Source organism: Marmota flaviventris, chromosome 8 (genome assembly GCF_047511675.1).
Source record: "Marmota flaviventris isolate mMarFla1 chromosome 8, mMarFla1.hap1, whole genome shotgun sequence".
Classification (NCBI taxonomy): Eukaryota; Metazoa; Chordata; class Mammalia; order Rodentia; family Sciuridae; genus Marmota; species Marmota flaviventris.
In genome coordinates, this window is record NC_092505.1 from 125,382,879 (window position 1) to 125,408,301 (window position 25,423).

The 25,423-nt window shown below is 33.4% G+C and overlaps 1 protein-coding gene across 3 annotated transcripts in view; it reads right to left on the reverse strand.

The window, feature by feature from the left end:
- Positions 1-25,423, reverse strand: part of Nck1 (NCK adaptor protein 1) — an 84,650-nt gene that overhangs the window by 12,187 nt on the left and 47,040 nt on the right. For 2 of the 3 annotated variants that reach the window (XM_027933965.2, XM_027933966.3), the window contains exon 2: positions 4,371-4,614. In XM_027933965.2, the coding sequence (XP_027789766.1) occupies positions 4,371-4,596 (226 nt within the window). In that variant the 5' untranslated portion in view covers positions 4,597-4,614. Of the gene's footprint in view, positions 1-2,388; positions 2,498-4,370; positions 4,615-25,423 lie in introns of those variants that run through there. The other variant, XM_071615630.1, reaches the window with a different exon arrangement.

The following is a 25,423-nucleotide window of genomic DNA, read 5'->3' on the forward strand; positions in this document are numbered from 1 at the left end:
GAAAAAAATAGTATTAGTATAGCCTCCAATCTTTTCCTACTACCTACTAGTCTTACTTCTCTATTTCTATAGCAATGTTTCTTAACTATAACAATGCATTATAAGTTCCTCAAAAGTTTGTAAGAACCTGGATAAGCACTGTGAATGCTTCACCTTATGTAATAACCATTCCTATTCTGAGGCAAATCTTTGTACCAATAACTCTTCCCCATGTACCTGGTTTCTAAATCCTTGATATACTGGATGCCAGTATTTGGTAGTATCACAGTTTCTCAATAGCATTGTTAAAGTGTATCTATCCAAGTGGATAAACTACATCATGCTTTAATTAGCTAGCACACATAAAAGGGAACCATTGCATCCCTTCACCTGAGTATCTGTATCATGGACTATGATGAAATTTTAGCACTTAACATTACCACAACAGCTCTTACTAAGTCTTTACTCATGTAAACTGCTACCAGGCTAGGGCCTCACCAATCTTGTAATACTTACTGTTCCAGCATCAGGTCTTTCTTGCTTGAAGCATGTCATTTTTTTCTACATCTAAGTCTCCAAGTAAATGTTCAACAGAATGGGTCCACAGAAAGTATCACTTATGCTTTTTCAAATTCCTCAGTAAACTATTGTATGTTCTTATTTTGCTACTTCTTTAAGACCAATTTCACCCTCATGGATTTCCCCTGATTCCTATGATACACATAAGACCACTTAGATTGTTTACCAAAACTGTAAGACTTTTAGAGTTAGAAGGGACTTTCCAGGATCATCTAGTCTTGCCTAACTCTATTTACAAAGAACAGGAAATCAGAAAAATTTAGTTACATACCCTAGGCTAGTCAGTAGTTTATCTGGGGACAGAACTAAGGAATTCTAAATACAAGTATGTGATACTCTTTCCATTACAGGCTTTCTTGTATTTTTACTTATTCTCTAAATGAAATAAACTATTGTTTATTATTATTTGTTTTATCTAAAACAATGTTCAATTTTTGTTTTAACGAGTATTCTGGTTACCACCCAAAGAGAGCACATATCCTGTTTCCTTTACTTATTTAAGTCCATTCAGGGAATAGGTGAATGGATAACCTATCTCTACTCTGAAAAGGTGGCAAAATAAGCAGAAATTTTAAGGTGCCACAGGGATTGAGGAAAGGAATATTTTGGCTACAAATATTAGATCCTGGCCCTGGGACTATAAATACATTTAAGAGTAACAATTAACTTCCTAAGACTCAGACAAGAGAATAATTTTATCATTTTATTAATGAGATGATAAATACTAAATCACTGTATCACAATAATTTTTATACCATTTCTGATTGGTTTATGGTCAACATTACTTACGACCACACCTACATATAGAATCCATTGTATTGGTAATAAATAACAACTATCATCTACCTCCCTATCAGAAAATAAGCTGTGTAAGAGTTAATGTTAGTATTTCACTCTGTGATTTTTGCCTGCTTTGGGTAGACGTGCATAAATGTTTTCATAAATAAGTCCTCTGAAAAGAAAACTAGTCCCAAACCTGGAAATGTACAGATCTAAAAAAATGTAATAATTCTCCAAAAAGTAAACAGAAGTTATGAGACATTCCACAAAAATACCTCATGTCCTAGCCACCAAAGCTAACCAAAGAAATAAATGAATGCTCATATTAAAATCATAACATTCTTTTTCAACAAAGTGCTTACTCCTCTTCGTTTTGCCCTTTTCCCCAGAATCTCTCGTCAGGTTACCCTTTGTTTCCTTAGATTCCTTGTGCATAAGAGACTTCTACAACAACTCCTCTGTTCATTTTTTAGAAATACCAAGCAAATAGTCAAGGAGATCAAATAAGTTCACTCCTTAGGATCATAAAAAGATTATCAGCAGACATACAGACTAGACTTTTAAAGTTAGTACTAGTATTTTACTAATGCTTTTACTAAATGTTACTTTACACAGTTTCTACAAAATCTAGAAGTAGCAAAACACTATCATGTTAATTAATTCAAAGGTTGAGGATACAGGAATTTGTTCACTCAATCGCTTTTTCTAATGTTTTTAGTATGTTTACAATTGATTTATTTCACTTCAAATGTCTGTGGCTAAGTTGAAAATTACTGAATTAGAATTAACTGTATCAAATCCAAAACACTGGATGTCCTTTTCCTATTTGTTAAATTTTCAGACCAAAACATTTTTAAATTATTTTATTTAGCAAGTCAAAACTAATTCTTGATATATTACCATCATTTAGCTTACATTACATAAACAACACTAAGTACTAACTTATATAAACCCAAGTTCTTTCCATAGTCTCCCTTAAATTCACAAAACTGAAAAATCTAAATCAAAAACAACAAAACTACAGATTAAAAAAAAAAAAGAATAACTTACTGAAAAAATCTTTAAAGGCGTTTAACCAATCCATCTGAATAAAAATCCTGTGTTCTCTTTTGTAAGTTTGTTAACACAGCTCAGGATAATTCTCAGTCAGCTTCCTGGTCTGTTCTGCAACACTGAAACTTCCCACACCCAATCCATGTGACCTGGCTGACACCCAAGCAATAGAAAGTTTTTCTGAGGCTTCTCTCTTTCCAAAACCCTCCCCCAACCCCAAAGTAGAAAAGAAGCTATAAAGCAAGTAAATCATCATGGCCAAAAATGTGAGCTTATTATTTACAATTATTTTGGAAGAAGAAACATTATAACACATATATACTTTTTAATAATTAAAAATATATTCACACGTTCATCCTTTTGTTTCCTCCTTTTCCTTAACTCCCAAACATTTTAACTAACTAGTTAGACTAGTATCTATACTAGTATAATCACTGTGAAACAAATTAATTATGTGGGACACTTAAGTTACCAAAAAGGGGTGCAGGGCTGAGGGTTAGCTAAGTGGTAGGGCACTTGTCTAGCATGCATGAGGTCATGGGGTTTGATCATCCCTAGTACCCACCCCACCAAAAAAAAAAAGCCAAAAGGGGTGCAGAAACTCTTGAGAAAAAGGAGAAGGCAGACAGATGCAAAACAAGATTCATATCCTTATATACAGGCTAACTACAGATCACTAATGTAAAGCCATGTTTCTGAACACCTTGGAATACAGGTAGCAATAACTATAATATTATAATAAAGTTAACAACAATTTCTTAAAATAGAGATAAGTCTTTGGTTCAGAGACTGACATTATAAATACTTAACGGAATTCTTACTTTCAATTGTACTGTATTTTAGCTTTTGCTGTACAATAGTTAAAAACATTAAACATTTGTCTTATATTGCTGATAGTTAAAAGACCTAGAATAACAATACTGTTGAATAAAAAATAAAAACTAATATAAAGCAGTGAGTCAAAATAATTTTACATATTTGGGGACTGGGGTTGTGGCTCAGAGATAGAGCACTCGCCTACCATGCGTGAGGCACTGGGTTCAATCCTCAGTACCACATAAAAATAAAATAAAGATACTGTGTCCATCTAACTAAAAATAAATATTTAAAAATAATAATACTGCATATTTGTCAATCATGCTACAATGATCCCAAACTATTTTTTACAAGGAGGAATTTTTCTTTTCTTCTAGAACAGTTAAGCAACAGCATGTCTGCCTAAATAACAAAATTAATTTCTATCCCTCCCAATTCCTTCCTGTCAGCTAAGAAGAATTTAATTAAGAACATTTAAAAAAAAAAAAAAAAAAAGCCAGTCTTCAACCGTACATATTTCCTTCCTATCAGCTTAGCCAAGTCCAGCGTGAAGTAGCTACTGCTGCCTCTGAGCCTCACGTAAAGCCAGTAAAATCAACAAACTTAGAGGAAGAATAGAGGGGGTAAAAAGGAAATCAAAATAGGAAGGATATCAGCCTTTAGATGCTAATGTACAGTAATGATCCACAAATGTTTTAAAATAAAATGGTTTGTCTTTTAAAGTGAAATTCAAAATGTCAAGTCATTAGATATTAAAATTTAGTAAAGTGCCATTTAAAATAAATTGCCTTGATTTCCAAGAAGGCTATACTGTGTTGTACTTACTTTTCCCTGCCTCAATTAGAGGCAGAATTTGCCTCTAAGTCTAAACTCCAACAGGATACTCTGAATCAAGGAGCTATAAGGTCAGAGTTAATTCTGCTCTTTAGTACCACTTGACCTTTGAACTTGGACCTGGATTTATAGAAACTACTAACTCTTATGACTGTCACAAGTCTCCTAACACCTGCTATAAAACCAAACTTACCTAATGATTAACTGAAATTCCAGTCCTGGCCTTTTCAAGTCAATTTTTCCTACTGGTGTCAATTTTGTACAGTGAACCAAGTTCCAGAATCCATTTAAAAAGAATTTGTTTTTCTTTCAATACAAAAGCAACTTACCTAAAGTATCCTTCAGGTTTTTTACAATAGATGCTTTCCGAGCACTGTTTTTTCTTTCCACATAATTAGAAGGCACAAAACCTGTTTTATTCATGGAATTTCGAACTCTCCACCAGGATTTAGAATCATCCAGAAGCCATAATCTCTCATTCTTCTTGATGTCCAACTCTTGTTCTTGCTGAGCCACATAATCAAATTTGGCTACTACTACTACTTCTTCTGCCATCTTTTAGCAGCTTTAGCACTGTAAACAGAAAATATTTTTATATGAAATTCAAATAGTGGTAGTCTACATGCTTTTTCAAAAAAGACATCAAGATTACTGAAATCAAGGATATTGAAAGGCTCAAAGTAAAACTACAGAAAAAATACAACAGGTAAATAATAATTTTAAAAAACTTGTGTTATTATATTAACAGTGATATTAAATTAAGGCAAAAACCATTACTAGCAATGAAGTTCACCAAATGACAAAAAGTTCTATTCATATAAATAAGATCAAAACTTTTATATACCAAATAGCAGAAACCTGGGCAGTGTTTTTCTTTCCACATAGTTTGAAGGCATAAAACCAAAATAAATACACTGAAAGAACCATAAGGAGAAACTGACAAATCTATAATTACAGAGGGTAATTTTTAACATTTACCTCAGTAATGAAACAATCTAAGAGACAAAAACATTAAGGAACTGATATCACAATAGTAAGTTTGATCTAATAGACATATACTTCTAAACAGAAGAACAGATATGGAACATACCACAAAAATAGATCAAATGCCAGGCCATAAAGCATGTTTCACCAGGCACAGTGGCACACGCCTATAATCCCAGCAGCTCGGGAGGCTGAGGCAGCAGAATTGCGAGTTCAAAACTAGCCTCAGCAAATGAGAGATACTAAGCAACTCAATGAGACCCTGACTCTAAATAAAATACAAAATAGGGCTGGGGATGTGGCTCATTGGTCGGGTGCCCCTGAATTCAATCCCTGGTACCTCAAAAAAAAAAAAAAAAAGTCTCAAAAACTCTCATGTAAAAGTATCCCCTTCATCCATATTCTCCGGCAACCATAAAAAAACAAACAAAAGACAGCTTTTTAAGAAACATGTTTGGAAACGTCTAAAAACACATGAATTTAAGAGGGAATCATATAGAGTTTGGAAAGTACTTAGAAAGTAAATGATAATGAAGACTATAGTCCTACTTTGTTGATGCAGCAAAAGGACTATGTAGAGGGAGATTTTAAAATAGTAAAAGAAGAAGAGCTAAACATAGAGCTGAGGAATGTAGAGTGTAGTTCAATGGTAAGAGCCTACATTTAGTATGCTTGAGGCCTTAGGTTCAATCCTCACCACCAAAAAAGAAAGAAGGAGCTAAAAATTTAAATTAATGAACTGAGCACTTATCCTAAGCAGTTGGAAAAATAAGGTCTAAAGAAAAATAGGAAGGAAATAATACGAATAAGAGCAGAATTGCAGAATTTAATGAAACAGACAATAAAGATACACTAGAAAGTCCCAATAAATTGAAAATGTAGTTCTTTATCAAAACTAAAATTTGAAAACATTTCTGAGGCAAAACTGATCAATTAAAAAAAGTACACCCAAATACCAGGAATAAAAAAGGAATCACAATTATAGATGCTGAAAACATTCAAAAGATCCAGCACTACTATAAGCAATTCAAATCTGAAATCAAGTGAAACACAAATTTATAGAAAAATAAAAAGAATACTACTAAATCAGTCATTAAGCAATCTTCCCACAATGCAAATGCTAGGTGATTTTATAGGCAAGTTCTAGGAACAAATCTTTCCAATTTATATAAACTATTTAAGAACAAAGAAAAATAATTACAAGCCAATTTCACTCTCCTGAAACCAGATCAGATCTTTGCTTTCTTCAGAGATTTATTTGCGGGGGCGGGGGTGGGGGGGGGGAGCGGTAGTGCTTAGATTGAACCTAGGGTCTACACATGCTAGGCAAACAATCTACCACCAACCTGCATCCCCAGCCTGAGAGATCTTACATAAACAGCTACCAATTGCCTAGCAAGCAAATAAATTCAGCTTTTTATTTGGATATTGACCAGTAATCTCTTTTCAACAACCTTTGAAGCAAGTTTCTTTTTTTTTAATATCCTTAGAAAAATGCATTTTAATCCAGAATTAAAATGGCAAGCAAAGTCTCAAAATGAGTCACACATTGTTTACTCTTAAGCATGTAAAAAACTAATGCAAAAAAAGAAAAAAAAAATGATTTGATATTCAAGAAACAATGATGAGGGCTAGAGTTGTCGCTCAATGGTAGAGTGCTTACCTAGCATATGTGAGGCTGAGTTCGAACCCCAGCACCACATAAAAATTAAAAAAAAAAAGAAGTATTATCTCTACAACTAAATAAACAAATAAAAAGAAACTATGATGAGCAGAGAAATCAGAAAAAAATTATTTGTATTACTGCAACTTGATTTTGAAGTAATTTCAAACAGAAGATTTTCAACCAAGTAATTTTCAATTACTGGTACACTAAGGAAAGAAGTTACAACAATAAGCAATAGGCTATCTGAGAAAATGAAAAGCTAGAAGCAGGGATTTTTTTTTTTTTTTTTTTTTAAATACCTGGCAGCAACTCTGTGTCCCATCACCACCCATTTAATCCATTGGCTTAATGAAATTCAATTCTAAGTCCCAAAAGAATCTATTTTGAAAACTGACAAACTGATATGAAAATTTATCAAGAAAAGTAAACATGTAAAACTGGCAACAAATGTTCTGGAAAAAATAAGAATTGGAATGCCAACATTACAGATTATGTACCCAGCATTTCACAATGTCTCTTTTCCAAAATACCCTTCTACTAGCACCTCTTCTGTCATTAGCTTAGTCATGCAAGTTGGGAGGTTGATTCTACTTATAAAAGTGACTCTATAGACTAATTCAAGCCCCACCTGAATATTAGAATCACTTCCTGAACTTATCACAGGAGACCTACTGGGAAGTAGAGCCAGAGTTGCTAAAATAAGCACTGAAAGCTGCCCCCTGAACCTCCAGTTACTTGAGCTAATAAATTTCTTTACCAAGATAACTTTAATTGGATTTTCTGTTATCCTCAGTAAAGACAGTTACCCAATCAGATATCAAAATGTGCTTTAAAAAGAAAAATGGAAGTCCCAAAAAACCAAAAGCCAAATGTTGTCTTTGATATGAGAATGCAGAAGCATAATGGCAACTGGGTGGGGGAGGGGGGAAGCATGGGAGGATCGGAGGAACTTAGATAGGGCAAAGGGGAGGGAGGGGAAAGGAGGGGACAAAGGGGTAAGAATGATGGTGGAATGAGTTAGACATCATTACCCTAAGTATAAGACACGAACGGCGTAAAAATATTCTGTGTACAAATCAGTGTCTTGAAAAATTGTGCTGTATAATATGAAATGAATTGCATTCTTCCATCATGTATAATAAATCAGAATAAATTTTTTAAAATAAAATATTTTTAAAAATGAAGTAACTTAAAAAAGATGATACTAGTACAGAAACAGACCAACAGAATATTCATTGAGGTCTACAAAATACACACACAGGTGGCTTTAGAAGCCCTCTTCTCTAATATACAAGTTTTGAGTTCTTATTTAGGCTTCTTAAAAGTAGAGTACACTTCAAAGCAGGTGATGTATAATCTGAATATAGAAAAAGACATCAGTGTATAATCCCTCCAAATATTTAAATGTCTCTCCTAAACCAAATTCAAAGCAAGTAACTTTTTACAGTGACTTCCTCTGGTAAGTTGTTTCAAATCAATCAATCTAGTTTTCACAAAAACAATTCTCTAATTTTAGCACAATTTTTTTTTTTGTTTATATCATACATAAAGTTTTGACAAGAAGCACCTTTGAAGAAACTTTACATTTGAATCCTGGTGAACAGATTCAATTTAATTGGGGAGAATCAAAATATGCCAATGTTATCAAGTTATTATGCTTCACAATAGAAATGGATAGAGTTAATCAGGCAAGTCAGTTAAGAAATTTCTACTCTGTACATGCAAACATGAGAATTTTATATATGATAGGTGGCATTTCACCAAGAAAATTAAGTTATTCACTAACTGATACTAGGACAACTGGTTATCTATTTGGGAAGAACTTTCCTACTTCATAAAACACACATACACACACACACACACACACACACACACACAACAGAGGATTTTCACTTCTGGGAAGTGAAATTGTGACACAGTTGTAAACTCCCTAGGTTATATTTTTACCCGACTTGAGATGAAGGTCAGTAAAATAGACACATAAATTGGCATATACAAAATAATAGCAACCTGTGCACTCCAAATAATGGGCCAAAAAAGAGATCCTGGCAAGACAGAAATCTTTTAGACAATAATTACTCTGACTCCAGACAAACAAAACAGAGAAAATGTGGCCCCACCCACACCAGCAAAGTCCACGTAGGAAACCTAGACTTCCAACTTTTCAGAGGCTGTAATGAAAAAATCCAACCTCCTTTTTGACTACCAGACAAAATCAGCAGATATCAAAGACCTCAATATATTCAACCAAAGGATCTATTTAATGTTTATAGAATCCTCTACCCCAAAATAGCACTTTATCAAGTGTCCACCAAATAAATACCAAGAGAAATCATAGCTTGGGCCATAAAATAAAACCCCACAAAATTTAAATGAATTGAAATCACACAGTGTGTTCTCCAAGCACAATGGAATCAAACTAGAAATAAGTATTACAAAGTGCTACGGGTTGGACCCTACTATCCCCAGGATTCATGGGCTGGCGACTTAGTCCCTAATATGACAGTGTTGGGGTGATGAAACCTTTAAGACGCAGGGCCTTATGGTGGGTGATTAGATCATTAGTGGTACTGCCCTTGAAAGATACTAATGTAATTCTCACTGGAATGTGATTAGCTCAAGCAAAGATGGGTTGTTATAAAAGGAGTGAGACTGGCCCCTGAATCCCTCTGGCTTCATGTCTTGCTATGTGGTCTCTCCCTCTTGCAGACACCTGTTATGGTGTCATTTGCCACAAGGTGACATAGTCAACAGGACCAGAATACAAACTGACAGGACTATCAATCTCGAAATTTTAGCTTCCTAAACGATAAGCTAAACCAATCTTTTTATATAAAAGTACCAAGCCTCAGGTATTTGTTTTAGCAACAACAACAACAAAAAAACAGACTAATATACCAAGATAACTAATACACAAAAATAATCACTTGGAAGTAAACAACAAACTTCTAAAATAATTCATGGGTCAAAAAGGAATTCTTCAGGGAAGTCAAATATTAAACAGAAATTAATGAAAACAAAAATACAATCTAGAGACATTTATAGGACACAGCTAAAATGGAGCTAGGAGGGAATTTTATGGCACTAAAGGCAAACACATAGAAGAACATCCTCAAATCAGTAATTTCACCTGCTTATACCTCAAGAACCTAGAAAAACATGAGAAAAATAAATTTAAAGCAAACAAAAGGAAGAAAATGATTAAGAGCAGAAATCAATAAAATCAAAACAAAAAATTCAAAAACCAATGAAACAAACTGGTTCTTTAAAAAGATCAATAAATTGACAAACTTATCAAGAAATTAAAAAAGCAAATAACTACCTAAAAATCAAATATGTGATATCACTATGGACCCCAAGGATAATAAGGATGCATAATAAAAGAATACTACAAACAACTCTACACAAATTTGACAACTTAAGAAAATGACAAATTCCTCAAAAACACAAATTACCGTTACACATCCAATATGAATTAGATTATTGAAATAGTTCTATAACTGTTAAGAAAATTAAATTCATAATTTTAAAACTCCTCCCCCAAAGAAATTCCCAGGTCCAGATAGTTTTACCAAAGAATGCTACCAAATATTTAAAGAATTATCACAAATTCTACATAGTCTCTTCTAAAAAATGAGGAAGACACTTTCTAGTTCATCTTGAAGGTTAGTATTACCCAGATGTCAAAAGTAAATAAAGACAGTATAAATAAGAAAACCGCCAATCAATATCCTTCAGGAATCTAGATTCAAAAATCCTTGATAAAATATTAGCAAAGGGAATTCAGCAGTATGTAGAGAGATTTGACATTCCATGACCAAGTTGTTTTCTTCAGGTTTAATATTTTAAAATAGATAAGTAAATTTACAACATTAACAAGATAATATAGAAAAAAATCATATGAGCACATTAACTGGTACCAAAATACTGACAAAATTCAACACCCATTCATGATAAAAGCTCTCAGAAAAATATGGGGCTGGGGATGTGGCTCAAGTGGTAGCGCGCTCGCCTAGCATGCATGAGGCACTGGGTTCAATTCTCAGCACCACATAAAAATTAAGATATTGTGGTCCACCTAAAACTAAGATAAAATAAAATAAAATAAATAAGAGCACTTCCTTGATTTGATAAATGGCATGTTCAAAAAAAGGAACAGCAAATATCATACTTAATATAGTGAAGAGATCAAATACTTTTTCCTCCTAATATCAGAAAAAAAGGTAAAAATGTCCACTCCCATCACTTTTACTCAAAAAAGAGATTTTTGAAGTTTTAGTTGGTTCAGTAAGGCAAGTAAAGGAAATAAAGGGCACCTAGATCAGAAAGGAAGAAATAAAACTATGCTTATTTGCAGACGATATGACTGACAACACAGAAGCGTCTAAGAAATCAAATTTTTAGAAACCCACATCCAACTCCTAATACTGTTCAAAATTATTAAATGGAGGCAATTAAGACAGAGGTAGCTCTAAAGCCCTGGGAAACTATGCAAGTAAAAAGAAATCTAACAAGAATTAAAAAAAAAAAAAAATGAAACTTAAGCTCAGCCACCCATAGGCAGCCAACTGGGATGGGCTATCCAACCTTTAAATTCCCACTGGGATGGTCCAAATAAGGCTAACTACAAAAACCTTAAACAAATTTTTTAAATTTCTTTGGAGTCAGGTCTCACTAGGTTGCCAAATTTGGCCTCAACCTCCTTAGCACAAGAGATCCTCCTGCCTTAACCTTCAGAGTAGCTGGAACTAAAAGCATATGCCATCATGCCTGGCTAACCTATCTGTTCACCTGTTTTTATTATGGTATTAGAGATTTAACCCAGGACACTCTACAACTGAATTACACCCCCATCTTTTTTTGTTGTTTTTATTTTTAGACAGGATATTGCTAAATTGCAGAGGCTGACATCAACCTTTCAATCCTTCTGCCTCAAACTACAGAGTTACTGGGATTATAGGGATTTACTGGGATTACAGGTGTGAACACCATGCCTAGCTTAACCCAATAATTTAATGTGTGATTTCAGCAAGGTCACAGGACACAAGAGCAACCTGCAAAAATCAAATGAAGTTCTATGTACTAACAATAAACATCAAAATTAAAAACTATTTAAATCACTCAAAAATTTTTTTAAAAGGTAAATTAATGAAACTTTGTATGTTGGAAATATAGAATGATAACGAAGACATCAAAGAAGAGCTAAAAAGAGCTAAATAAAAGTGTTTATAGATTGGAAGACTAAACATATAAACACACACACCCCTTACACAGTTTAATGAACTTCTTAACAAAATCCCTGCAAAAATTCTGTATAAACAGATAATATACTATATTATATAATATTAATTCTATTAATATTCTATAAATTAAATGGAAAGGCAAAATATATAGAATAGCTAAAATAATTTTTAAAAGGAAAATTAAAGTGAGAATTGGGATCCCAAATTTCAAAACTTCTTAAGTAGCTACAGTAATCAAGATTATGTTGTATAGGCAAAAAGGATGAATGTGCAGATCAATAGAACAGAGAACCCAGAAGTAAAACCACATATAAATACACCTAACTAAATTTTGACAAAGGTGCACAAGTAATTCAATGGAGGAACACTGGTTGCTAAAGCAATTAAGCAACAGGACAAAAGATAAAAAGTAAAGTACCCGGACATAATCTTGGGTCTTATACAAACACTAACTCAAAATGGATCATAAGCCAAGCTTGTGGCTTATGCCTATAATTCCAGCTACTTCAGAGACTGAGGCAGGAAGACTGCACATGAGATGCCAGCCTGGATAATTTAGTGAACTCTTGTATCAAAAATAAAATTTTAAAAAGAGGGCAAGGACAGATAGAATGTAGCTCAGTGGCAGAGTGCTTGACTATATGAGGCAAGGCCCTGATATTTCAATCCCCAGTTGGTGGGAGGGGAGGATCACAGTCTCAAATGTAAAACTATGAAAATTTTAGAAAACGATGAGGGAAAATCTTCAAGATTTAGAGCTAAACAAAGACTTTCACCCAAAGCAATACTCATAAAAGGAAAAACTCAACCACACACAAAAATAATTTTAATTAGAAAAAGAGCAAATAAATGATACAATCACTGAAAAAGATGTACAGATAGCACAAGCATACAAAAGATAGTAAGAAAATGCAAATTAAAATCATATTGAGATATCACAACATAAACATTTCTGAATGGCTAAAATAAAAGATATTAAATGTTGACAAAGATATGCTGAATCTGAATCACATGTTAAAAAAGTAAAATGGCACAGGTACTCTGAAAGATAATTTAGAAGTTTCTCATAAAATTAAATATGCAGGTGGGCTTGGGTGTGGCTCAGCAGTAAAGTGCTTGCCTCCCACATGTGAGGCACTAGCTTCAATCTTCAGCACCACATAAAAGTAAATAAACAAAATAAAGATACTGCATCCATGTATACCTAAAAAATATTTTTTAAAAAAATTAAATATGCAATTACCATATAATACAGCATTTGTACTCCTGGGTACCAAAGAAATGAAGACAAAAACAAAAACTTTTACATGAATGTTTATAGCAACTTTATGTGTATTAACAAAAAACTATAAATCATCCAGATGTCCTTCAACAGATGACTGATTAAACAAACTATAGTACATCTGTACCAAAAATGAACAAGGCTAATATACAAAACAATCTGAATGAACTGATGGGGAATTATGCTGAAGGAAAAAAGCCAATCCCAATGATTACTTACTATAGGCTTTGTTTATATAACATTCCTGAAATGACAAAACTATAGGAAGAGTGAATAGATTAATGATTGCCAGGGGTTAGAGAATAGGGGAAGGAGGGCAGTGGGTATAGCTATTCTATTAGTTAGCTTTCTGATACTCTAACAAAAACCTGAGATAATCAACTTATAGATAGAAAAGTTTTACTTCTGCTCATAGTTTTGAAGGTATCAGTACATGATCAGTTGGGCCCCAGTGCTTTAAGCCTATAAGAGGCACAACATGGCAGGAGTATAAAGAGTAAAACTGCTCCCCTCATGGTAAGGAAGCAAAAAGAATGAGGAAGAAGGGTTGGGGTCCATAATCCTCTTCAAAGGCATATTCCCAATGACTCAAAGACTGTAAATCCTACCTATTAAAGGCTCCAGCACCTCCCAATAATGCCACTATATTAAGCGACCAAGCCCTTAATATAAAGACCTTTGAGGGACACTTATCCAAAACACAGCAAGTATAAAAGAACATGAATGATTTTTGTGGTAAAGGAAATGTTCTGTATCTTGACTGTATCAAAATTAATATTCTGGTTGTGATGCTGTAACTATACTTTTGCCAGATGTTACACTGGGGGAAATATTTCACAATAGGTACATATTACTTAATTCTTCTACAATTTACTGTAAAAAGAGAGAAAGCCAACTAACTGAAAGCTAGCTATTAAGAACTGGCACCCAGAAAATAAGGTAAAGATGAGGTAACAAGTGGGTAAATAGAGGAAGGAAAAAATATGTTACAGAAATAAACAGGTATAAAACTACATTTACAGGAGAACTGCAACTACAATAATTTAAATCCAGCATATAAAGAAAAAAGTGGGGGCAGATGGGGCTGGGGCTCAGCGGTAGCACACTTGCCTGGCATGTGTGAGGCACTGGGTTTGATTCTCAGCACCACATATAAATAAATAAAGGTTTATCAACAACTAAAAAAAAATATTAAAAAAAAAAAGACCCTTATAATTTAACTTTCCTTTGATGGCCATTTCTTTAGTCATGCACCAGATAGAAGAGGTAATTTGAATGTAAGTTCTAGGTAGCAGGAGACAACAATGCACAGTGAATCACAGTGATCTGGGTGTGATGGTAATCCCAGTGGCTTGGGAGGCTGAGGGAGGAGGACTGTAAATTCAAAGCCAGCCTCATCAAAAGCAAGGCACTAAGCAATTCAGTGAGACCCTGTCTCTAAATAAAATACAAAATAGGGCTGGGGATGTGGCTCAGTGATTGAGTGCCTCTGAGTTCAATCCCTGGTACCAAAAGCAAGCAAGCAAACAAACCAGAATGAGATAAGACAGCTTACACTGTGAGGACAGCAACTGTACTGTGTCCTGTCTCAAGCATGCTCTGGAACAAAGCAGAATGATCGAAGAATGTTTATGCTATTTTAACAGCCTTTTTTTCCTTTTGCTCTCTTTTGGCTAAGCTAGTTCAATTTATATAAATTAAATATGAAGTGATCTACTATACTTTGATCCAGCCCAGACTGGTTGTCCATTAATATTCTATATTCTCATACTAAAGCTTCAGTCCCCTTTTTCCAACTGCACTGATGATTATTTGCAGTTAGATGCTTTCAGGAACTGAAATTGTATCTGTCTCTGCATCCATGTACCTAGCACCTAAACCCAGGGGCCCCAAATACTACTATCCAATTCCTACTTGCCATCAAGGGTTGGATTTCACCTACAAAACCTGAACTACTATCTTGATCCCTACTGACTCCCTACCCTGCTCTAATTATACCAACATCATGGACTTCAGACTTGATCTCAATCCCAAATTACAGAACTCACAACCGTCCTGCCTGCCTTTTCTTACTTGGACTTATTTTCTGACCTCAATTTGTTTTTTCAAATTCACCTCAAATCATCCCTAACTGGACCTATGCACAATCATATTTCTGGCCTTTTCTGATCTGGTTATCAGAAGAATAGAAGCCAAATTCAAAATAAAAAACTAAATTATTTCAAGATGTCACTACAAAAAACAAAAAAATTAATGTTCTGGAGATCTTCATAAATTATACCATTCCCTATGACTGCACAGGAATCATCAGATTAAGTTGAAAAATACCTATTGGTTTAAATCAAATGTCTGCATCCCCTCACAAAGGCTGCCAAAAATATGGCAACCTTAACAAAGAATATTTATTGAATGTCCATAATCCAGACATTTCCTAACACTTCCTCACAATAATCCTTGAAAGCTTTATCATCATTTCAGAAAGTATGATTCAGAGGTGAAGTTAAATGGCTTTTCCAACTTGGAAAACAACTGGTGGAAACTGCAAGTTAAATGTGTGTACTTTTAACTTTCCCATGTACTTTGACTTACCCTTCTACCTCTCAAAGAAAAGTAGTACACAGAGAAACCTAAACTAAATTACTGATCCCAAACCTTTTGGTCTCAAAAATCCCTTCACAAGACTTAAAAATTATTAAAGACCCCCAAAAAGCTTTTGTGTATATGAGTTATTATTAGAAATTAAAGTTGAAAAAATTAATGATTTTTATAAAATATATTTAATCCAACACATTTTAACATTTTTATAAAAACATTATATTTTCCAAAACAAAATCATTAGTGAAAAGGACATTTAAAAGTTTTGTAATCTTTTTAATGTCTAACTTCAGAGAAAACAGAAAGGGTTTCCCATTTATGTATTTAATGTTTAATGTGCTGCAATATGTTGTTTCAGTTTAAGTAAATGAAGAAAACTTGGTCCTATACAGAAAATGTAATCAAAAAAATGAGTCCCCCAAATACATGTAGGAAAAAAAACTATAAAACTGATAAATCTTGAAAACTTCACTATTACTCTCAGTAATCAAACTAAAGACAAAAAAGCAGAGACACAGAAGTTCTAAACAACATCCTCAACCATTTGACTATTTTTATATAGCACTGTAGTCAAACAAAAGCAAAATATATTTTCAAGTACACATGGAATGTGTTAATCAAAAGCTACGAAAATCTCCTAGCATTTGGAAATTAAACATAACTTCTAAATAATTAATGATTCAAAGAGGAAAATAGAAAATACTTTGTACACATAAAAAACCTGTTAGAGGCAGCTACAGCAGTGTTTAAAAGAAAAATTATTGCATTAAAATGTGATAAATGTTAGAAAAGAAGGTTCTGTATCAATAGTATAAATGTCTGCCTTAAGTCTAGTAAAAGAAGGGCATATTAAATCTGAGGAAAGGACATCATAAAGATGAAAAATCAGAGACACTGAAAACAGATTAGAGAAAAATCAAGGAAAACAAAAGATATTCTTTGAAAAAAATCAAGAAAATTAAGAACCCTCTAGCAAGAATGATCAAGATGACAAATTACTAATATCTGAAAGACAAGATATAATTACAGACCTAAAGATATAAAAATAACAAAATTATACTATGAAAAATTTTTATAAATTCAACAACTCACATGAAACAGGAAATTTTCTTACAAGACACACACTACCAAACCTCACTCAAGATCAAATGTACATAGCTGGATACAGTGATACACACCTGTAATCCCGGCTTCTTAGGAGACAGAGGCAGGAGGATCCTAATTTCCAGGCCAGCCTGGGCAACTTCACAATAACTTGTCTCAAAATAACAAGCAGCTCAGTGGTAGAGCACCCTGAGGTCAATCTCTAGTACCATAAAAATAAAATACATAACCTATAATCTATGTACAATAAAGACTCTCAACAAACTAGATAAAGAAATTCTTTAACCAGACAACTATAACATACAAAAAAACTTACAGCTAATATCAAACATAATGATGAAAGAATGAGTGCATTCCCACTACAATCAGAAATAAGATGTCAGCTCTATTCCTATTTAATTTCATACCAGAAGTCATAATCACTGTGATAAAGGCAGAAAAATAAAAAAAAATACAAATTGGAAAAAAAAAATTAAGCTAACTTTATTCACAGATGACATGACTGTCTAGGAAGAAAACTCCAAGGAATCTACTAATGTTTTTAAAACTAACAAATAAGTTTAACTGCATGGCAGGATACAAGTTTAATATACAAAAACTGTAGAAATCAAAAATTTGTTTCTCAGTACCATTTATAATAGCACTGAAAAATCAAATATTTCAGGATATACCTAACAAAATATGTAAAGAAAAAGAACCACATAAAGGGAATGACAGAAAATTTGTGCTCATGGATCAAGACATTCAATTTGAGGGAGAATCCAGAAGAAATATCTGTAAAAATCAACAACTCTTAAAATTTATATAGAAAAGCAAAGGAACTATAATTATTAACATAATTTTAAAATAGAAGAACACTGAAGCTCTCATCACCTGATCTCAATTAACTATACTACATTAGAGACAGTAGCTTCTGGCTAGATTCAGAGATCAATGGGAAGTAACAGAGTCTAAACACAGGACCCCCAGTATGACCAGTTGATTTTTGACTATGGTACAATAACATTTAAATGGTCAATAGTCCTTTCAACAAATGGTGCTGGAACAATTGGCTATCCATATTTCCAAAAAAGTGATCCTGGACATAAAACTCTTATTTTATACAAAATTTTAACTCAAAACAGTAACAGACTTAAAAGGTTAAGGAAAAAAAAAAAAAGTTGTGCTCTATAAAAACGTAAAACTTTTGGGCTGGGACTGTGGCTCAGCAGTAGAGCGCTCGCCTAGCAACTGTGAAGCCCTTGGCTTCAATCCTCAGCACCACATAAAAATAAACAAAGTAAAGGTATTTATTGTGTACAACTAAAAAAATGTAAAACTTTGCCCTGAGACACTGATAAGAGAATAAAAAGTCATAGAATGGGAGAAAAATTTTGCAAGTCATAAATTTGATGTAGAACTTATATTCAGAATATATAAAGAATTCTCAAAAGTTGCCAATAAGAAAATAAGCAACCCAACTTAAAAATGAGCAAAGTAACATACTTCACCAAAGAAGATATACCGATAGCAAATGAGCACATGAAAAGATTCAACACACTTACTAATTACAGAAATGCAAATTTTAAACCACAAAATGATAACTACTACATAGCAACTAAATATCTTACAGAATAGATGAGGAGACAAAAAGAATAAAAGGAACTGACAGTACCAGGTGCCAAAGGGGATGCTTAACAATGGGAACTGATGGTGGGAATGCAAAATAGTTCAGCACTATGGATATTTACCCAAGGGAGATAAAACACCTATTTTCACACAAAAACCTGTACTGAATGTTTATAACAGTTCTAGTCACAAGCACCAAAAGGGGAAACAACTCAACGCCCTTTAACGGGTAATGGACAAACCAGTTATGGATTGCTCCGCAAAATGGACTACTATATAACAGGGATGAATCACAAATGTATCACGCTAAATGAAAAAGCCAGATTCAAAGGCTACATATAACATTTTAGAAAAGGCAAAAGCTGCACAGACAGACTAATGATTATCATAGCTAATGGTGTGCAGAGGGATTGATTACAAAACACAAAGAATTTTTTATTTTAAAGAGAGAATGGTAGAACTGTTCTGTATTTAGATTGTGGTAGGGAATACGTGAGTTCTAAATGTATTAAAACTTATTCACACCAAAAAGTGTGAATTTTATACTATGTCAATTAAACAAAAAACATGTGTTGGTCTTTTAGTTTAATGGGCCTGTTCTGATCCATGCATAATATTATATCATTGTTTAATATATATTCACTGAGTTTGCAGGTCTTTCAAATGTTGACAATTACCACTGAATTTCATGCAGCCTCTAGAACCTCCAGGAAAAAAGAAAATTAATATACCTAGTATTATGAAAATAATTTTGGTTTTCAGACGCTCTAAAAGGTTCACTTTAGAAAACTACCAATCTAAATATATGAATAATACAAAACCGAAGACTTTTAAAAACATGTTCTTTCTCATAGCTATGTATTAATAATAGTAAGTCTGTCAAATCATTTAATCAATCATATTATATATGACTTATAAATGATGAGGAAAGATACTGTTCGCTATTGTATATAGGTCATGATAGATAAACCTTTTTGGCATAACAGTTTTTATTTTCCGAGGAAAAGGCAAGGAATCAACTAGTAGGAAAATTTCTAGAGGGAAATCTGTCATGCTGCTACAAATGCAATTTTAGAATCTGCTGTACTTTAACACATGTCTTGACAATTTCCTGTTTCTGTTAAGAATCAGCTAAGTAACAATACCCAAGTGACTAAGTCCGGAAGTTTGGTAGGGTTACAAATCTCTCAGTAAACAATGAAGGGAGAAAAAACCCAAATAACTAACTTTGATATGTTATAAGTAAAGCAGAAGGACAATTCATAATAAGATGATTCTTATTCTGTTCAATTTTTAAGCCCCAATATCTTGTAAAGTAATTTTTACTATTAACCATTCATAACTAATAAAGCAAATTCCAACCATTAGGGAAAAAAATCACAGGTCAGTTATAAATGAAAGCAACTTAAAATCGATGTTTTTAAGATACGGGTCAAATAAAATGCCACCTTATTCTATTCACTTTGGGAAATAACATTTTGAAAACATCTCCAAGAGAAAGGAAAAAATTATGACAAACACAAAAGTACTGTGCATATTAAAATTCATTTACTTATTCATTCAACAAATGTTTACTGAATAGTTATTATACACTTGAGGAGACTGAGCTAAGGAATGGGAATAAAGAAAGGTATATCAAGCCAAAAATCTTCTTACTCTCAAAACAAACAAAAATCTCAACTATAATCTTATTTCTTCAACAAACTTATTAATGTCTTATATATACAAGGCATTACTCCCTATATGATTACTTTGCCAGGCATCACAAAATTTTACTTATTATCCTCTCTGAATTACAATAAAGATCACATTAAAAGCATATCACCATTTTATAACAAAGAGAATATTACATTTCATATTACAATTTTTAAAAGCCATTATATTACTACCAAAAAAAAGCAAATAATCTTGTTAATATATGATGAGTAGACAGGTATTAACCACCAACTTTGAAAAAGTCTAACACTTTGAAGAATGTCATAATTAATACATGAGTACATTAACTGTTCTAACCTTTATTGTACTATAGCAATTAGATATAAATACGCTCATAATTGACTGTAATCATATTTTTAATATTTATTTTTTAGGTGTAGATGGACACAACACAATGCCTTTATTTTTATGTGGTGCTGAGGATTGAACCCAGGTCCCACCCATGCTAAGCGAGCGCTCTACCGCTGAGCCACAATCCCAGCCCCCATATTTTTAATTTTGTTAATTGTGGTGAAATAAATGTTATGGACTGAATCTTCCCTCCTTTCACATTAAGGCATTTGAATACAGGATCTTTAAGAGGTAACTGCTAAAGCTTTTTCACTGCTGTAACTAAAGGACCTCACAAGAACAATTTTAGGGCAGGAACAGTTTATTTGGGGGCTCATGATTTCAAAGGTCTTAGTCCATAAGTGGCTGGCTCCTTTCCTCCAGGCTCAAGGTGAGGCAGGACATCATGGTGGAAGACTGTAGCAGAGGGAACCAGCTCACATGATAAGAAAACAGACAGACTCCACTTGCCAGATAGATACTCTAAAGCTATGCCCCAATTCCCACCTCCTCCAGCCACACTCTAGTGCTTCCACTCAGTTAATCCTTATCAGGGGATCAATTCACTGACTGGGTTAAGACTCTCTTAACCCACTCATTTCTCCTCTGAACCTTCTTGTATTTTCCAAACATGAGATTTGGGGGGACACCTCATATTCAAACCACTGCACTAAGGTAAAACAAGGTCATAAGTGGGCTTTAATCCATTATGTCTAGTGTTCTTTTAAGACATCAAGACACCAAAAGACACAGGGAGAAGACAGCCATCTAAAAGACCAGAAGAGGAAAATAAGCCAAAACCCAGAAGAGAAGGAGGCTCTCAGAAGAAACCAACCCTGATGACACACCTTGCTCTCAGATTTCCAAGCCTCCCTAAACTGAAAATTTCAATAGAAAAGTAATTTCTATTGTTTAAGTCACCCAGTCTGTGGTACTTCATTAATAGCAACCCTGACAAATCAATAAAATACACATGAAAATTACCATGTGAACTATTTTTTGAATCAATTAAAGAAAACGGTTTTTGTAGTTGTAGATGGATAGAATGCCTTTATTTTATTTTTATGTGGTGCTAAGTGCCTCTAGGCAAGTGCTTCAATTCTGAGCTACAGCCCCAGTCCCTGAACCACTTTTATTTATTTATTTATTTTAGTTGTAGATGGACACAATACCTTAATTTTATTTGTTTATTTTTATGTGGTGTCAGGGATCAAACCCAGTGCCTCACGCATGCAGGCAAGCACTGAATCACAACCCCGGACCCCCATGAACCACTTTTAAGTGTATAGTTCCATGGCATTAAACACATGCATGCTGTCATGTAACCATTTCCACCATCCTCAGAATACTTTTTATCTTGCAAAGCTCAATCTCTGTAATTATTAGAGGGTAACTTTTTTATATATAGTCAAACTAACAATCAAGTGTGAAAAAAGAATGAAATCATTTTTAAAACATGCCTTTTCAAAAATTTAATTCCAACGTATGTTTACTCAGGGAACAACTAGAGGTGACCTAATGAAGAAATGAGAGGTGACCTAATGAAGAAAAGCGGAGAGAATTTCCAAGATGCGAGTAAAAGGAAATCTCAAGATGCGAGTAAAAGGAAATCTAGCTATGAAGCAGACCTAGAAGAAATAGGTCAAATCAGAGTAAGATTCCAGAAAAAAAGAAAAAGTGAATAAATCATGTGACAAAAATGAACATGTGAAAAATTATAGAAATGTAAATTTACAGAACTGCTGAAAGATATAAGACAGCTTTAAGTTCAAAGAAAGCGAAAAAATTTTTTACAATGAGAATTTCATAAGTTTTAAGAAAAATTAGATTACAAAAGGAAGGAAATTTAATCACAAGAGGTAGATCAGCTGTATAACACATGGTCACAGTAATGAAAACATCAAATCTGGACATGTTATTTCATGAAGACAATAGGGCTAAGAAAGTATTTTTTTAATGAATATCTTCATTTATCTTAAGAGAAAATCAGAAAATGTGTAAACTTAATGAAAATATAATATAGACAATATTACTAAAACTAGTCTAGACATATTCAATTTGCTTTCTCACGAAATACTTAGTTTTTAGTCACTGTTTTGCCAGTAGCTATGATTCAGGGCACGTCACATCAACCTCCCTGACACTCTTATTTCCTTATCTGCAAAATTAAATATCAAAAGCCTTTTTATCTTTTATTTTTAGTTTCGTTTCTGATAACTGTTTTTCCCATAGCTTTACTGAGGTAAAACTAAAGTACAATAAAATGCACATATTTGAAGTATCTAATTTGATCAGTTTCAACATGTATGTAACCAATACAATCAATATAAAAAGCATTCCCATTAGTTTTTAACTTGAAATCATGCAGTCCATGATTCCTTCATGACTTATTATATTAGAAATCAATCACCTTAAGATATATAGAATTCCACCCCCACGAAAACTATTTCAAAATTAAGTAGCACACTTATAAATATCTCTGAGGTCAAGGAAGAAAGCACAAGAAAAGTAAATAAAAAGCACTTTGAAATAATTGATTATAAAAGCTTAAAATATCAGGATCTCTGGGATGAAAGAGTACTCAGATGAACATTTAGAACTTAAAGTACTTATATCAGAAAGAAGCTAGAATAACCATCAAATTATTTTCAAATTAAGTAGTAGGAAGAAAAAAATAAGGAAGAAAAAAATTAGATTTGGGGAATTTTCTGATATTATTTCATTAAAGAAATATATGAAATAGAGAATATAGGTAAAATTTGATAAAAATCAAACAGGTCTAATCCAGATAAAAAAGAACACAAAAAAATTAGTATCAGTGGAAAGGGAGCTATCAAAATAATCCTGCAGATACTAAAAATATATTAATTGTATGCCAACATGTGTAACAGCTTACATAACATGGTCTATTAGAGAAGGATCTGTGTACTGCTGAGAAATATATTTCAGTCAGTGATATATTTCGTCTGTTAAGTCTAAATTACTGATTATATTAATTAGTTCTATAGTTTCTTTGTTTAAGTTTTTGTTTGGAAGATCTATCCAGTAGTGAGAGAGGTGAGTTAAAGTCACCCAGTATTATTGTGTTGTGGTCTATTTGATAACTGAAGTTGAGAAGGGTTTGTTTAATATACATAGATGCTTCATTGTTTAGAGCATCAATATGATTGTTATATGACTTATTGATGTTTAATTCCCTTAAGCAGTATGAAATGTCCTTCTTTGTCCCTTCTGATTAACTTTGGCTTGAAGTCCACTTTATCTAAGGATAGAAATCCCTGCTTGTTTACATGATGCATGTGAATGATACATTTTTTCTCATCCTTTCAACTTCAGTCTGTAGATGTCTTTGCCTATGAAGTGAATCTCTTGGAAACAGCATATTGTTGGGTCCTGTTTTTTAATCCAATCTTCCAAGTCTATGACTTTAATTGATAAGTTTAAGCCATTAATGTTCAAAATTTTTGAATATGATTTGTGTTCCTGGTAATTTTGGCTTATTAATTTGACTTAGTTTCTCCTTTAATTGACTGTTCCTTTAGTGTAGTTCCTCCCTTCACTGGTTTTCACTTATTTTTTTCATTTCATCTTTTTTTGGGGGAGGAGACCTGGGGATTGAACTCAGGGGCACTTGACCACTGAGCCATATCCCCAGCCCTATTTTGTGTTGGTTTTGTTTGGTTTTTTTTTTTTTAAGAGACAGGTAGCACCTGACTAAATTACTATGGCTGGCTTTGCACTCAGATCCTCCTGCCTCCGCCTCTGGAGCTGCTGGGATTACAGGTATGCCCCACCACACCCAGCCTTTCATTTCCTCTTCATGGAATGCTTTGTTGAGAATATTCTGAAGTGCAGGCTTTCTGGTTGCAAATACTTTCAATTTTTATTTATCATGGAAAGTTTTTATTTCATCTTCAAATCTAAAGCTTAACTTTGATGGATATAGGATTCTTGGTTGGCATCCATTTTCTTTCAGAGCTTAATATATGTATGTTATTCCAGGACCACCTAGCTTTGAGGATCTGGGTTTAGAAATCAGCTGAGATCTATACTGGTTTCCCCCTATATGTTATATGATTTTTTTTCCCCTCCAAGGCTTTAAAATTCTATCCTTATTCTGTATGCTAGGCACTTTCATTATAATGTGCCTTGATGTGGGTCTGTGGTAGCTTTGCATATTTGGGGTCCTATAAGCCTTTTATATTTGATTTTCCACTTCATTCTTTAGATTTGGGGAATTTTCTGATATTATTTCATTAAAGAGATTGTGCATCGTTTGGTTCATCTGCCATGCCTTCATCTATCCCAATGAATCTTTAAATTTGGGTCTTTTCCCGTTATCCCGTAATTCTTGGAAGTTCTTTTCATGATTACTTAACATTTTTCTCTCTGTGGTCAACTCTATTTTCAGGATTATATATTTTGTCTGCATTGCTTGAGGTTCTGTCTTCCAAATGGTCTAGTCTGTTGGTGATGCTTTCTATTGAATTTTTAATTTGGTTTATTATTTCCTTCATTCAAGGATCTGTTGGGGTTGTTTTTGTTTTCAGAATCTCTCTTTATTGAAGTGATCTTTTGCTACCTGTATTTACTCTCTTATATTGTCCTTTACTTCACAGATCAGTTTAACTATGTACATTCTAAACCTCTTCTCTAACATTTCTTCCACTGTGGTATCCATGGATTCTGTTACTAGAGTATCCTGGTTTGCTTCGAGAAATTTGTTCCCTTGCTTTTTCATGTTGTTTGTGTGTCTACCCATGTAACAGAATGGGCCTAAGTCAGCAGTTTCTACTCTGTGGATTATAGTGTCCCTGAAGGTTTCCAGCACCTGCTTAGGTGGACACAAATAAT